The following is a 14,635-nucleotide window of genomic DNA, read 5'->3' as shown; positions in this document are numbered from 1 at the left end:
AGTCTCGAACTCCCGACCTCAGGTGATCCACCTGCCTCGGACTCCTGAAGTGCTGGGATTACAGGCGTGAACCACAGCGCCCAGCTTATTTGATTTTTTTTTAAGAGCCAAGGAAATGCCATTTAATCCTTCAATGACAGCCTTTCCAGGAACTCTTCTACTACAAAATCTTGACACAGATTGTTACCAAAAGTAACAGTTCATTTTAAGAGGAAAGAGAAGTAATAGTAAGTATCTGGCACAAAATATGTTCACCACCAGGACACTTCAACTTGTCATAAAAGAAAGTGATCCTGACCTTCAGAGGAGCCAGATGGAAAACACTGCGAAGAGAACCAGGGTGTCCCAGAAGCAGTTACCACCAACCTTGGCAAGAAAAATTCAACCTGAGCAAAGACTTCCTTCCTCCTCTCCATAACCACCATGACACATTTCCTAAACTGGTTTCTAAGGAACACAAATTATGCAGAAGCATGCAAAAGAAGACATGCAAGAAGAGCATTCTTTTCTAAAAGTCAGCACTTTTTAGGAATGTACAGTCAAAAGGACAAAATGAGCTTTTAACTGTGAAGGTTATTTAAGAAATGCAAAAGCAGACCGACCAATTCTGATTCTGATGTTCACTCCTATGCACGAAAATCAGTACAACTTTTATGTTTAATTTTTATACTGAAGTTTAAGCAGAGTTTAAAATTTAGTGTTCAGTTTCTCCATATCTAATTTATGACTCCATAACTGGAATTTCATAAACAAATAAAATTTTTTTAACTTTACTCCCACTGAAACACAATTCAAAGGGTATCTAATTTCAAGAAAGTTAACAGAAATGGCCAGGCACAGTGGCTCACGCCTGTAATCCCAGCACTTTGGGAGGCCGAGGCAGGAGGATCACTTGAGGCCAAGAGTTCGAGACCACCCTGATCAACTTGGTGAAACCACATCTCCACAAAAATTAGCTAGGCGTGGTGGCAGACACCTGTAATCCCAGCTACTCGGGAGACTGAGGCACAAGAATCACTTGAACCTGGCCGGGCGTGGTGGCTCACGAGGTCAGGAGATCAAGATCATCCTGGCTAATACAGTGAAACCCCGTCTCTACTAAAAAATACAAAAAATTAGCCAGGCGTGGTGGTGGCGGAGCCCCAGCTACTCAGGAGGCTGAGGCACAAGAATCACTTGAACCCAGGAGGCGGAGGTTGCAGTGACCCGAGATCACACCGCTGCACTCCAGCCTGGGCAACAGAGCGAGACTCTGTCTCAAAAAAAAAAAAAAAAACAAGAAATGGAAGGGACCAAGTTTTATGCCAACCACAATGAGCAGAGCACTGATAATTATTCTAATTTATCGTGAAACCTGCAGCAAAACTGCATCACTTTCTTCAAGACCATGGAAATTCATTTTTGCCATCTTGCTAATAACATCTCTCCATCTGTTTCCCCTTCATGTGAGGACCTGGGGGGATTAAAGAAAACGCCTCCAAGCATTTGCACCACACCAGCACCACATGTAGAGAAATAAAAACGGTCATTTCCTGCCTGAAGTTGTTTTCCTGGCAAACTGACAGGTCTCAAAAGGATTTATCACTTCTTCCCTTTCCTCGCAGTCCTGATTGTTTTGCAGTTAATTCTCAGAGCCTGACAACATTTTCAGCAGTGCTGTCTCTCTCCAACACTACTCTAGTGTTGGCATGTCAACAGCAATGCATAAAGACATGCATTCACTAAGTTAGATACGACTCTCCTCTGCAGATATGTCATTTGTGTAAAAACAAACGCAAGTTCCAAAATAACTGAACAAATAGCAAATAACTATGGTCTTGTTTCCCCAATTTCAGCAGTTATTTTGTTTTCTTGGAATCTTTTGCTCAAATACAATGATAATCAGTGCACCAGCCTGAATGGGCCTCGATGGGACTGTACTGAGGGAAAAAAAAGCCAATCTCAAAAGATCACATATGATGTGATTCCATTTATATGACATCCTTGAGACCACAAAATTACAGAGATGGAGAACAGATTAGTTTCAGGAGTATGGCTATAAGGGGTAGCTTTGTGATGATGGCATAGTTCTGTATCTTGACTGAGGTAGGGAACCGGTTACACAAAGCTACAGGTGCTAAACTGCATAGAACCACACACACACACGTGCCTGTCAATCTAATGAAATCTGAATATGCCTGGTGGTGTGCACCAGTGTCTGTTTCCTGGTGTTGAATATGTCCTGTAGTTATGCAAGATGTCCACATTAAGAAAGGTAGGGCACCAGGCACAGTGGCTCACGCCTGTAATCCCAGCACTTTGGGAGGCCGAGGCCGGTGGATCACGAGGTCAGGAGATCCAGGCCATCCTGGCTAACACGGTGAAACCCCGTCTCTACTAAAAATACAAAAAATTAGCCGGGCGTGGCGGCGTGCACCTGTAGTCCCAGCTACTCGGGAGGCTGAGGCAGCAGAATGGTGTGAACCCGGGAGGCAGAGCTTGCAGTGAGCCAAGATCGCGCCACTGCACTCCAGCCTGGGCGACAGAGCGCAACTCTCTCTCAAAAAAAAAAAAAAAAATTCTAAAACTGGGACTAAATAAAAGGACTAGAATTTTTTTAATGCCAATTTAACAAAAAACAAACAGTTTATTAACTCTCACACACTGAACTCATACTGACCAAATGCAGTGGCCGCTGGGTTGACGTCAATCAGAAAGGACGAAGTTAATTTTAGGAGACATTAAGTTAGTTCACTACCTCAGCCACAAAAGCTACAACTTTGAGGGGCAGAGCTTGACACGAGGCACTTTTCAAATCCTGGAGCATATTCATTGCTGCCTATGGTAAGAGGAGTAATGCCCCAAGCCAGTCTGCTGGGAGTGGGTTACTTGAAGTGAAAATACAGCATCCTAGTGTCCACATGCTCCCTGTCCACTACCTCAGATACTTGGCACAGGGCTTTTTTTTTTTTTTTTTTTTGAGACAGTCTCGCTCTGTCACCCAGGCTGGAGTGCAATGGCACAATCTCAGCTCACTGCAAGCTCTGCCTCCTGGGTTCAAGCGATTCTTCCGCCTCAGCCTCCGGAGTATTCCGTCTCAGCCTCCGGAGTAGCTGGGACTACAGGTGCATGCCACCACGCCCAGCTAATGTTTGTATTTTTGTGGAAACAGGGTTTCACTATGTTGGCTAGGCTGGTCTTGAACTCCTCACCTCAGGTGATCCGCCCACCTCAGCCTCCCAAAGTGCTGGGATTACAAGTGTGAGCCACCGCACCCAGCTGGCACCAGGTACTGAAGGGGAAAAACTTTTTTTTGAGGCAGGGTCTCAATCTGTTGCTCAGGCTGCCCAGGCTGGAGTGCAGTGGCGCAATCCTAGTTCACTGCAGCCTCAACCTCCAGGGCTCAGATAATGCTCTCACCTCAGCCCACTGAGTACTGGGACCACAGGTGCATGCCACCACGCCTGGCTAATTCAGTCCACTGAGTAACTGGGACCACAGGTGCATGCCACTACGCCTGGCTAATTCTTTTTTCTCTTTTGAAAAGGTAGAGGTCTCACTATATTGCCCAGGCTAAAGGAGGAAACTTAAGAAACTAGTCAGAAAGACGCAAATTTGGAGCTGAAACAGGCTTTAATGATATTTCAGCTCAAAATCCGCCCCTTCAAGTGTCAGCTGAGGAAACTGAGGCTCCGTGGCTAGTGGCCTCCACTCATGCAGCTTTAATGATCTTTCAGCTGAAAATCCAGCCCTTCAACTGTCCGCTGTGGAAACTGAGGCTCCATGGCCAGTGGCCTCCACTCATGCAGCTGCTAAGAGGCAGAGTCAGGGTCAAGAGCCTTGGCTGTCAGCTCAGAGTCCTCTTTCCACAGGGCCCGACTACTCCTATTGTTCACCCTCACGACAGGAAAACAGCACGCAAAATCACACCTGGCCAGGGAAAGGGGAAGCGGGGACCCCTCTGCCTGTGACATGGAGGTCAAGTTCAGATCAGCTCAAACACTGGCTGCCTCTCCAATCCCATCTCCAGGCACCAACCAACATTCATTAACTCAATACGTATATATATTAATTATTTGCTGTTCCTCCAATACCTTGGTCTTCTGCCTGAATTGCCCAAGAATCACCTTCCTTGTGAGGTCTTCTCTGGCATGCACCTCGCATGCCAGACACTCGCCATGAGGAGAACAGCAGGAAAAACGTGATGAGCAAGATAGGGTGCGCACCTTGTAGAGCCCACCCTAGAGGGCAGTGGGGGAGATGGAGCCACTCAGGTGAAAAACAGCACCACAAGCTGAAGACACTGCCCAGAAGGAGAATGGTGAGCGCTGCAGCTGATGAGAGGCCATCCAACAGCAACGAGGGAAAGAGGATTCCGAGAAAGGGGCCGTATTGAAGAGACCTGGCTCCCCCAGCTAGGACTAAGCACCCCTTCTTCTACTAGCTCCTTCAGGGGAGGGGCTGTTTTATTCAATGGGATACACTAGCGGTTCTCGACTGAGGACAGCTTTGCCGTAAGGACACATTTGTCAACGCCTGGAGACATTGTTCCTTATCACAACTGAGGCATCTGGTGCTGCTATAAACATCCTACAAGGCACAGAACAGTCCCCCACAACAAAGGGTGATCCAGCCCCAAATGTCAGCTCTGCTGAGTTGGAGAAAGTCTGGTCTATATAGTCAAGTATTTTATAGAGTGCAGCAGTTTCCCCATATCCACAGGTATACGTTCCAAGGCACTCAGTGGGTGCCTGAAACTTCAGATAATACTAAATCCTATACAAGCTGCTTTTTTCCCACACATACCTATGAAAAAGTCTAACTTACAGATTAGACACAGTAAGAGATTAACAGCAGCCAATAATAAAAGAGAACTGTAATGATATACTGTAACAAAAGTTATATGAATGTGGTCTCTTTAAATATCTTATTGTACTATGCTCACCTATTTTCAGATCACAGTTGACCAGAGGTAACTGAAACCTCAGAAGGCGAAACCACAAATAAGGGAGGACAGCTATACTGCACTCAGTGTGATAGGCGCCATCCTGTGAAACGCAGGCCCTGGCACAAACCGTATATCTAACAAGGGAGGACGGCTGTACCGCACTCACTGTGGTAGGTGCCATCCTGTCAAACGCAGGCCCTGGCACAGACAATATATCTAACAAGTGGGTCACTTGCTGTCTGAGGAAATGGCTTTCAATCTCATTGTCCTGCCTAACGCAACTTTCTTCAAAAATGGAAGGACAGACATCATAGCTCATTTAAGGGTGCTCAGCCTTTGTCCCAGGGGTCCCCTTAACAAATAATACACACAGTTAGTTTTACAAAATGCATGTTGGTCTCATTATGTAACAAAGAAAGAGAAAAAATGCTACTCGTAAAAGTGCTGATCTGAGGGTGTTTTTTTTTTTTTTTTTTTTTTTTTTTTTGTGAGAAGTCTCACTCACTCTGTCACCCAGGCTGGAGTACGGCGCGATCTCAGCTCACTGCAGCCTTGACCTCCTGGGCTCAAGTGATCTTCCTCTTTCAGCCTCCCAAGTAGCTGGGACTATAGATGGTTACACCAATACGCCCAGCTAATTTTCGTATTTTTTGGGAGAGACAGGGTGTCACCACATTGCCCAGGCTGGTCTCAAACTTCTGGGCTCAAAAGATCCACCTGCCTCAGCCTCCCAAAATGCTGGGACTATAGGTGTGAGCCACCGCACCCAGCTCTATGCTTTTTTTTTTTTTTTTTTTTGCAGAGTAGGGGAAGGGTTAGATGGTCCTCTACCCTTCCACAGAGTGTGGGAGAACCACTATCTTCCTGATCCTCCACCCCGTCTAAGGAGATGAGAATTCAAAAGGAAGATCACAACAATCCCTCAAAATATACATTAAAAATTATGAGGGTGCCATGGCTCACGCCAGTAACCACAGCACTTTGGGAGGCCAAGACAGGTGGATCACTTGAGCTCAGGATTTCGAGACCAGCCTAGGCAACATGGCGAGACCCCCCATCTCTACAAAAAACACGAAAATCAGCCAGGCATGGTGCACGCTTGTAGTCCCAGTGACTCCGGAGACTGAGGTGGTAGGATCACTTGAGGTGGGAGGTTGAGTGCGCCGTGATGGAACTACTGCGCTCCAGCCTGGGCGCCAGAGCAAGACCCTGTCTCAAAAAAATGGAAAAACAAAAATCATGAAGTCAACTATTTGCTGGATAACAAGGAAAAAAATCAACACACCAGACAGGAAACTGGCTTTGTTTCTCCCTCAAATTAAATAAGAGGACGGCCTCTGAAAGCCAAGAGGAGGTTCTGCACACCAAAGTCAAATTAATTGGTGGACCGGTGCACTCACCCAGCCACCCTGCACATCCTTCTAACAGGCCAAGCCTTCCTGGCTTGTTTAACGGTTTGGTGTGGATTTTTCCCACCCCGAGGGGACAGGCATGGGGCTGAGAACGAGGTCTGTGATTGGAGCAGCAGGCAGCGAGGCCATCCCACACCCCGACTGCTCGTGTCCAGATTCCCTCCGGGAATGAGTCATTTTAATCGTCGTGGGTGAGATCTAATCAGGGGATAATAAGCCGCCAGAACCCAGGTCACAAAGCTGTTTCCTGGGAAGACACTGATTTCCAGATTTCTGCTCCCAAAGCTAAAATCCACGCCGTTTTGGAAAACGCTGGGTTAAACGCTCCAGTACTAGAAAGACCGAGGTGACATCATGCTGGGGAGGGGCGTCTTGGCCCGGAACCCCCTTGGCGGTGCCGCAGCCCCCCGCACGGACCAGCAAACGGGAATGGAGATGTGGATGAAGGGCCGTGCCCTAAACCCCCAGACCCAGCACCCCTAGACCCTGAACCCCCCACCCCGCACCCCCAGACCCAGGGCCCCGCTCTGCATCCTGGCCCGCACCCCCATACCCGATACCCCAAGACTCTGAGCGCCGCCCACACCCCCAGACGACCCTGGACCCCCACCCCGCACCCTGGCCCCCACCCCCAGACCCGGTACCCCAAGACCCCGAGCGCCGCCCGCACCCTCAGGCCCCGGGCCCCGCCCGCATCCCAGCCTGCACCCCCAGACCCCCGGCCCCGCCTGCACCCCCGCCTCGAGACGCCGCCCCGGGCCTCCGCTCCCAGACCCCGTCTCCGCCTGCGGCCCCGGCCCCGGCTCCGCGCCGCCCCCGCCACTCACAGTTGCGGATATCCGAGATGAAGACCGCCAGGCCCCGCATCCCGTCCCCCTTGGACACCGCCGGCATCTTCCGACGCTCGGGAGCGGCCTCGGCTGGCGGGCCCGAGCGGAGGAGCGCGGGGAGCGGGAAGCGGGGAGGGCGGTCGCCGTCACCGCCGCGGAGGAGCCGCCGGGGAGCCGCCTAACCACCGCCGCGGAGCCGCGTAACCACCGCCGCCTCAGGGTCCCAGCGCCGCTTTCTGGGCCGCCGCGCGCGCGCACGCACGACGCCCGCACCAGCACGCACGCGCAAGCAGGCGAGCGGCGACGGACGGCGGCCGGGGCGGGTGTCGCGTGAGGCAGCGCGCGCGCGCCCGCGGAACGGGGGCGAGCCGGTCGAGGCAGGCGCGGGGGCGCCCCCTGCAGGCGGACACCATGGATGGAGCCGCTGAAGCCACGGGTTCGCGTCCCGGGGCCGCGCCAGGCTGGCGATGCCGCCCGCGTCCCTCACGGGAAGGGCGTGGGTCCGGGCAGGAACTCATGTGTGCAGCGGGCCGCCTCTGTCGTTGTTGGTGGTCACTGCAAAAGAGGCGGCCACGCAGGCACACGCGTGCGGCCTCGCCCTGGGCGTCAGCCCCGCTAGATTGCCCCGAGCAGGTCTCCGTTTTCTTACTTGGAATAAACGACCTGTCAGCGCTGGGCGGCGGGGTGGCTCCGCTGCCAGGGCCTTGTTTGTTCGGCGTGGGCCGGGGGCGGGGAGGGCGGCGCCGGGAGGGCGCCGGGAGGAAACCGGGGCTCCAGGCGAAGGGGTCACAGCCGCTGGACGGCGAGGAAACCCTCCCCTAGTACGGTATCCTGAGACAGTGGGGCTGGCCCGCCCCTCCTGCCACCCTGAACAGCCAGGGCTACATCTCTTGCGGTCCCCGAGCTGGGGGCGAGGCAGGCCCCATGCCCGACCCAGCCCAGGGTCTGCGTGGCAGCCCAGGTGCCTCCTCCACATCACCTGGGCCCGGAGAGAAACAACCGCCCACCCCACCCCAGTGACAGCCGAAGGGGGCTGCAGCCCCTGCGGAATCCAGTCCCTCAGCGGCACCAGGACTTTTGGCCACTGTTGCCAGGGCCCCCTCTGCTCCCCAGCCCTCTGCACCACTGCAAGCTGGAGGCCTAGGCCCACCCCTGTGGACACAGCAGGAGGGAGGACCCGCTGGGCCAGGCTGCACAGCTCCAGGCCTCGGCCAGGAAGAGACCCCAGGGAGTGGGGAAGCAGATGGCCCTGCCTCACTGTCCTTCCCAGAGCCAGATGGCTTTGAAGAGGAAGCTCCCTCCTGCTGGAGTGGGGCGATCTGGACCCTGTACCTGGAACTGGCCCAGACCCACCAGCCAGGGCTTTGACCCCACCCTGGCTCACTTCCGCAGCCCCAGATGAGAGCTTAGCCCTGGTGGAGCCCGGCCAGGAGGAGGGGACAGGACCCATGCCCCTCCCCAATGAACCGGGTGCCGCACCCAGGCTCTGGGCCTCCAGAACTCCTGGGGAAAACTAAGATCTGTGACAGACCACAGTCGGCATAAGGCAACCAAGTTCATCACTTTCCAAGACAGAGGCACGGAGCCGACCCAGCAGAGGGCTTCCTGGAGGACGGTACACCCCTCCGGAGTCCCCATCCTCTCCCAGTGCCACCTCCTGGCAGAGAAAGTGGTCCCGGGGCTGTTCATTCTTCAGCCTCTCCCTTCCACCAAGAAGCTTCCCTCCCTCCCCTGTCCCTGACAACAAATAAAGGCCATTCTGGACACAAGAGCTTCTTGTGCCACATGAGGGATCCTGGGCTGCTTTCCGGGACAGTCCCAGCAGTCACGAGGACCGTCCACTAACACACGTAGGCAGAGTGTGGGCTCTGGGCGTCAGGAGGCTGGCATGCCTAATCCAAGCTCTCATTGGCAGTGGCAGTGCAGAAGACCGAGACAAGTAGACCACTGTGCCCCCCCCGCCAGCAGCCACTCACAGAGCAGGGCAATGGGGGGCTGCAGGGGCTGCCCACAGGAGGGGTTGGGCCTGGCAGGCGTCCCCCTCCGCCCACTCGGAAGACTCCGCTTCAGTGCCAACTCTGGGATTCCCACAGATATCCTCCCATCCACACAAGAGTGTTGAGGGGTCCCAGAGGGCCCGACACGCAGCCATGCAAAAGACTCCCCACCTCCTTCCAGCATCGTCGCCCTTGCAGACACGCAAGCCCTCCAGATGATTCACTCCAGTCCCAGCCTTGGGTCTGAGTCCATGTGGGCCTCCCTGACCACTGCCACTCCTCGGCTAGGGAGAGGCCAGCTTCGGGAGTGTGCAGTCCTAGGAAACAGTTTCTTTTTCTTTATTTTATTTTTTGTAGTGATGGCATTTCACCATGGTGCCCAGGCCGGTCTTGAACTCCTGTAATCCCAGCATTCCGCCTGCCTGTGTCTCCCAAAGTGCTGGGATTACAGGTGCAAGCCACTATGCCTGGCCTATTTATTTATTTATTTATTTATTTATGTTTAATTTTAGAGACAGGGTCTCTCCCTTTGTCTCCCAGGCTGGAGTGCAGTGATAATCATGAGTCACTACAGCCTCGACCTTCTGGGCTCAAACCATCCTCCTGCCTTAGCTCCCAAAGTGCTGAGACTGCAGGTGCACGCCACCACACCTGGCTAAGTTTCTGATTTTTGTGGAGATGGAGTCTCACTATGTTGCCCAGGATGGTCTTAAACTCCTGGGCTCAAGCAGTCCTCCTGCCTTGGCTTCCCAAAGTGCTGAGATTACAAGCCACTGTGCCCAGCCTGTTTCTTTTTTTTTTTTTTTTTTTCCTCGAGATGGAGTCTTGCTCTGTCACCCAGGCTGGAGTGCAATGGCGTGATCTCGGCTCACTGCAACCTCCACCTCCCAGATTCAAGTGATTCTCCTGCCTCAGCCTTCTCAGTAGCTGGGATTACAGGCACGCGCCATCACACCCGGCTAATTTTTGTATTTTTAGCAGAGATGGAGTTTCACCATGTTGGCCAGGATGGTCTCAATCTCCTGACCTCGTGATCCGCCCTCCTCAGCCTCCCAAAGTGCTGGGATTACAGGCGTGAGCCACCGCGCCCAGCCATTTCTTAAGATATTTGAACGTTTGTCGTACTTTAGCCACGCAAGGTCACAGTACTATTCCCAAGGGCAGAGGTGGGGATGAGTCGCTTTCCTTCATCCACAGCCGTGGGGAAGCCGGGGTCCGCAGATGCAAGCCAGATGTGGGCCTCATGAAGGGAAAACAGGCCGGGGCCCCGAGCTGCGGTGTGGAGGTGCTGTCTCACTGCAGCAGGGTTCCCCAACAGACAGCCCCTGCAGTGTTACCTGGCCATGCCCTGGGTCCTACCCAGACCTGAACATGTCTGTTTTACAAATGACCCGGTTTCCTTCTCATCATCTCTGGCATAAGTCGCAGACAATGACCCTTCCAGAAGAGGGTCTGGCAGCGTGTTCCATTAACAGTTGGTCCCTGTGCACTCACGGGAGTTCAGGGACAATGAGGTGGCATGCTCAGACCCTGTGGCTCCCCCGTGATCATCTGAGCACCTGCAGTCCCCAGGAGTGACATGCTCAGGGAAGGCTGTGGGAACTGACTGTCCCCTGCCATGGAACACTGGGAGGCATGAGGGGGGCATTCTGGAACTCTGTGGTGGGTGGGTGCTTCAGGTATAGCCAGCCCACCTGAAGAAGGAGAGGATGAGCTCAGCCTCCTGAGTGCTCATCGTGGGGCAGGCAGGAGCCGCCATGACCGCACATCTTTCTCACCACTGCAAAGCCAGAGGAATGCAAAGCCATTCACAGCTGGGCCCAGGCAGCAGCAAAGCAGCCACGAGGGTCAGAGGTGCAGCCTCCCCAGACATCTGGCAGGAGAGCTGGAGTGCCGTGCGGGGCCCAGAAAACTGGCATGGGGCAAATTCGATAACCTGGGACCCCAAGCCCCACTTCCCAAGAGTCCCTGCCCAGCTCAGCCCTTGATCCTGGGAGAGTCAGGCCCCAACACATCCACACCCACAGTCGCACCAGAGGGGGATGACTGGGCACCGTGAATGGCGGGAAGCTGAGTTTCTGTCAACAAAACCCCACAGAACGCTTGTAGGATGGCTTTTGAGACACAGGCCCCGGACAACAGCTGGGTCCTTTGCGGCACCCACGGTGTCTGGATCAACTGAGCCAGCCTGGCAAGCCCAGGGTCCCTCCGGCTGCTGCTGGGCCAAATTCCTGGAAGCTACATGCAGGGCAGCCCCTAAAACATGGTTACAATGACAGAGATCCCTGGACATAATGCAGAGAAAGGGGCTCAGAGGACTCAGGGACTGAACCTGCCCAGTCTCTCCTAAGGAGACCCTTCCTGCCAAAGGCTTGGAGATGTGTAACTTGCACAGGGCCAGCACCTTCACAGGCTCTCAGGGCCGTCCTCTGAGGCTGTGGGGGTGCAGCCACATCAGCGGGCCCCCTGCTTTCAAAGGAGAAGGGCAGCTCGGGGTGACTAAGGCCAAGGAGGCCAGACACCCCACTAGGCGGCAAGGTGATGACATCATCAAGGTCTGTCCCAAGCAGCCCCTAGTAAGGGTTACCTGCTCAGGGGACCCTTGGGCCAACAGAGGGGAAGCCCCCAAGCTCCTGCATAAGATGTGTGGTCAAGGCCAGGCACGGTGGCTCACGCCTGTAATCCCAGCACTTTGGGAGGCCGAGGCGGGGGGATCGGGGAATCATGAGGTCAAGAGATCAAGACCATCCTGGCCAACATGGTGAAACCCCGTCTCTACTAAAAATACAAAAATTAGCTGGGCATGGTGGCACGCGCCTGTAGTCCCAGCTACTCGGGAGGCTGAGGCAGGAGAATCACTTGAACCCAGGAGGCGGAGGTTGCAGTGAGCAGAGATCACGTCACTGAACTCCAGCCTGGTGACAGAGTGAGACTCTGTCTCAAAAAAAAAAAAGTATGGTCAAGAAAATTCCAGGCCGGGCACAGTGGCTCATGCCTGTGATCCCCTCCCATAGGAGGCAGAGGCGGGTGGATCACTTAAGGCAGGGAGTTCAAGACCAGCCTGGCCAACATAGTGAAACCCTGTCTCTACTAAAAATATAAAAAATTAGCTGGGCATGGTGGCAGGCACCTGTAGTCCCAGCTACTAGGGAAGCTAAGGTAGAAGAATCGCTTGAACCTGGGAACTGGAGGTTGCAGTGAGCCAAGATCCCGCCATTGCACTCCAGTCTGGGCAACAGAGCAAGACTCTGCCAAAAAAAAAAAAAAAAAAAAAAGCCAGGCACAGTGGCTCACACCTGTAATCCCAGCACTTTGGGAGGCGAGGCAGGTGGATCACGAGGTCAGGAGTTCAAGACCAGCTTGGCCAACATGGTGAAACCCAGTCTCTACTAAAAATACAAAAAATTAGCTGGGCTTGCTGGCGGGAGCCTATAGTCCCAGCTACTTGGGAGGCTGAGGCAGGAGAATGACATGAACCCGGGAGGCGGAGCTTGCAGTGAACCCAGATTGCGCCACTGCACTCCAGCCTGGGTGACAGAGAGAGACTCAAACAACAACAACAACAACAAACAAACAGCTCCCTGACCATCACCTGATGGTCGACTGACTTTCCTGGTTGGGGGACGGGGAGCGGGGGAGCCCTCTCCTGCCCCGTTCACGTCTGACTGGCTACCTACTGTAACAGGAAGGCAACGTGGAAATCGTGTGAGCCCCCTTCCCAACCCAAGGGGTAGACCAGTGGTGCAGCTGACGACTAGTGACACCCTCAGAGGGTCTGATGGGACAAGCCAGGGTATATTGCCTGAGTGCTGCGGTTTTTAAGAGCACACGAGGCAGTTCTGAGGTGTGACCCATTTTACCAGCCTGACTAGCCCGCGCTGGACTTCCACACTGTCAGACGCCAACCACACGGTGTGGATGTACAGCACACGCCCATTCCGATCCCCTGCCCAGCCAGCCTGGCAGCAAAGTGGGGCTGGGGGACTGTCACGAACCTCTGTGGCCTCACTCACTGACGATGCCAAGGAAGGCCACCGTCCTGGCCATTTCTCCCACGGCAGTAAATCCCATCAGCCCAGGCCCATGCCTCGGCCTCCCAAAGTGCTGGGATTACAGGTGTGAACCACTGCGCTCAGCCCAGCTCTGGGAATTCTGACGTTAAAAGGAAGAGTGAAAGAATGTAAACTAAGAAAAAACCCACAACCAGCCAGGCGTGGTGGCTGACACCTGTGATCCCAGCCCTTTGGGAGGCCAAGGCAGGTGGATCACTTGAGGTCAGGAGCTTGAGACCAGCCTGGCCAGCATGGTGAAACCCCGTGTCTACTAAAAATACGAAAATTAGCCAGGCATGGTGGCGGGCACTTGTAATCCCAGCTACTGGGTAGGCTGAGGCACAAGAATTGCTTGAACCCTGGAGGTGGAGGTTGCAGTGAGCCAAAATCACACCACCGCACTCCAGCCTGAGTGACAAGAGTGAGACTCTGTCTCAAAAAAAAAAAAAAAAAAAGAAAGAAAGAAAGAAAAACAAGGAAAAAACCCACAGCCTCTGGCACTCCAAATATACAGAGTGTCAGCACTGCTGATTGCTTCGGCCTAGCAGGGATGGCAGGACACCTTTATTACCTCCCTGCAGAGCTGAGTGAGAGTTCTCTGCTGGTTTAATTCCCGGGGACTTGGATGTCACATGGTTCACTGGCTACCCAATGAGCAGGAAGCAGCATGTACACTGTGTGCCCTGCAGACCTGCACGTGTGCCGACGGCAGAGACTGCGAATCCAGCCCTGCTGCTGAATCTCCCCTCCTCCTACAGTAGCTGATCTCCTCACTTGGTGGGCATGTGGCCACCCAGAATCAAGACTACATTTCCCAGCCTCCTTTGCAGCTAGGCATTTCCTGGTGATAGCAGAACGTGCAGGGAGATTGTATCTGGGCCTGCCCTGCAATGTACCATAGCCTGGGCAGCTGGAACAACAGAAATTTGTCTTCCTATACTCCTGGAGGCTGGAAGTCCAAGATCAAGATGTCCACCGGGGCCGGGCCCGTTGGCTCACGCCTGTAATCCCAGCACTTTGGGAGGCCGAGGCGGGTGGATCACAAGGTCAGGAGATCGAGACCATCCTGGCTAACATGATGGAACCCCGTCTCTACTAAAAATACAAAAAATTAGCTGGGTGTGGTGGCGGGCGCCTGTAGTCCCAGCTACTCGGGAGGCTGAGGCAGGAGAATGGCGTGAACCCAGGAGGCAGAGCTTGCAGTGAGCCGAGATCGCGCCACTGTACTCCAGCCTGGGCGACAGAGCGAGACTCCATCTCAAAAAAAAAAAAAGATGTCCACCAGGCATGCTCTTCCTGAGGCCTCTCTCCTTGGCTTTATGGATGCCATCTTCTCCCTGGGTCTGCACAGGGTTGTCCCTAGGTACTCCTCTGTGTCCTCATCTCCTCTTTTTTTTTTTTTTTTTTTTTTTTGAGA

General features: G+C 53.8%; 1 protein-coding gene across 2 annotated transcripts in view; it reads right to left on the bottom strand.

Annotated features, from left to right (window-relative positions):
• The window catches only part of AP2A2 (adaptor related protein complex 2 subunit alpha 2), an 85,331-nt gene extending 77,837 nt beyond the window's left edge, over window positions 1–7,494 (bottom strand). The window contains exon 1 of one of the 2 annotated variants that reach the window (XM_024254421.3): window positions 7,167–7,494. In XM_024254421.3, the coding sequence (XP_024110189.1) occupies window positions 7,167–7,233 (67 nt within the window). In that variant the 5' untranslated portion in view covers window positions 7,234–7,494. 2 annotated transcript variants of the gene reach the window in all.
• Between the last annotated feature and the right edge of the window lie 7,141 nt (window positions 7,495–14,635).

Source organism: Pongo abelii, chromosome 9 (genome assembly GCF_028885655.2).
Source record: "Pongo abelii isolate AG06213 chromosome 9, NHGRI_mPonAbe1-v2.0_pri, whole genome shotgun sequence".
Classification (NCBI taxonomy): Eukaryota; Metazoa; Chordata; class Mammalia; order Primates; family Hominidae; genus Pongo; species Pongo abelii.
Note: the sequence above shows the minus strand (reverse complement) of the source record. Positions and strands in the feature narration are given on the sequence as shown.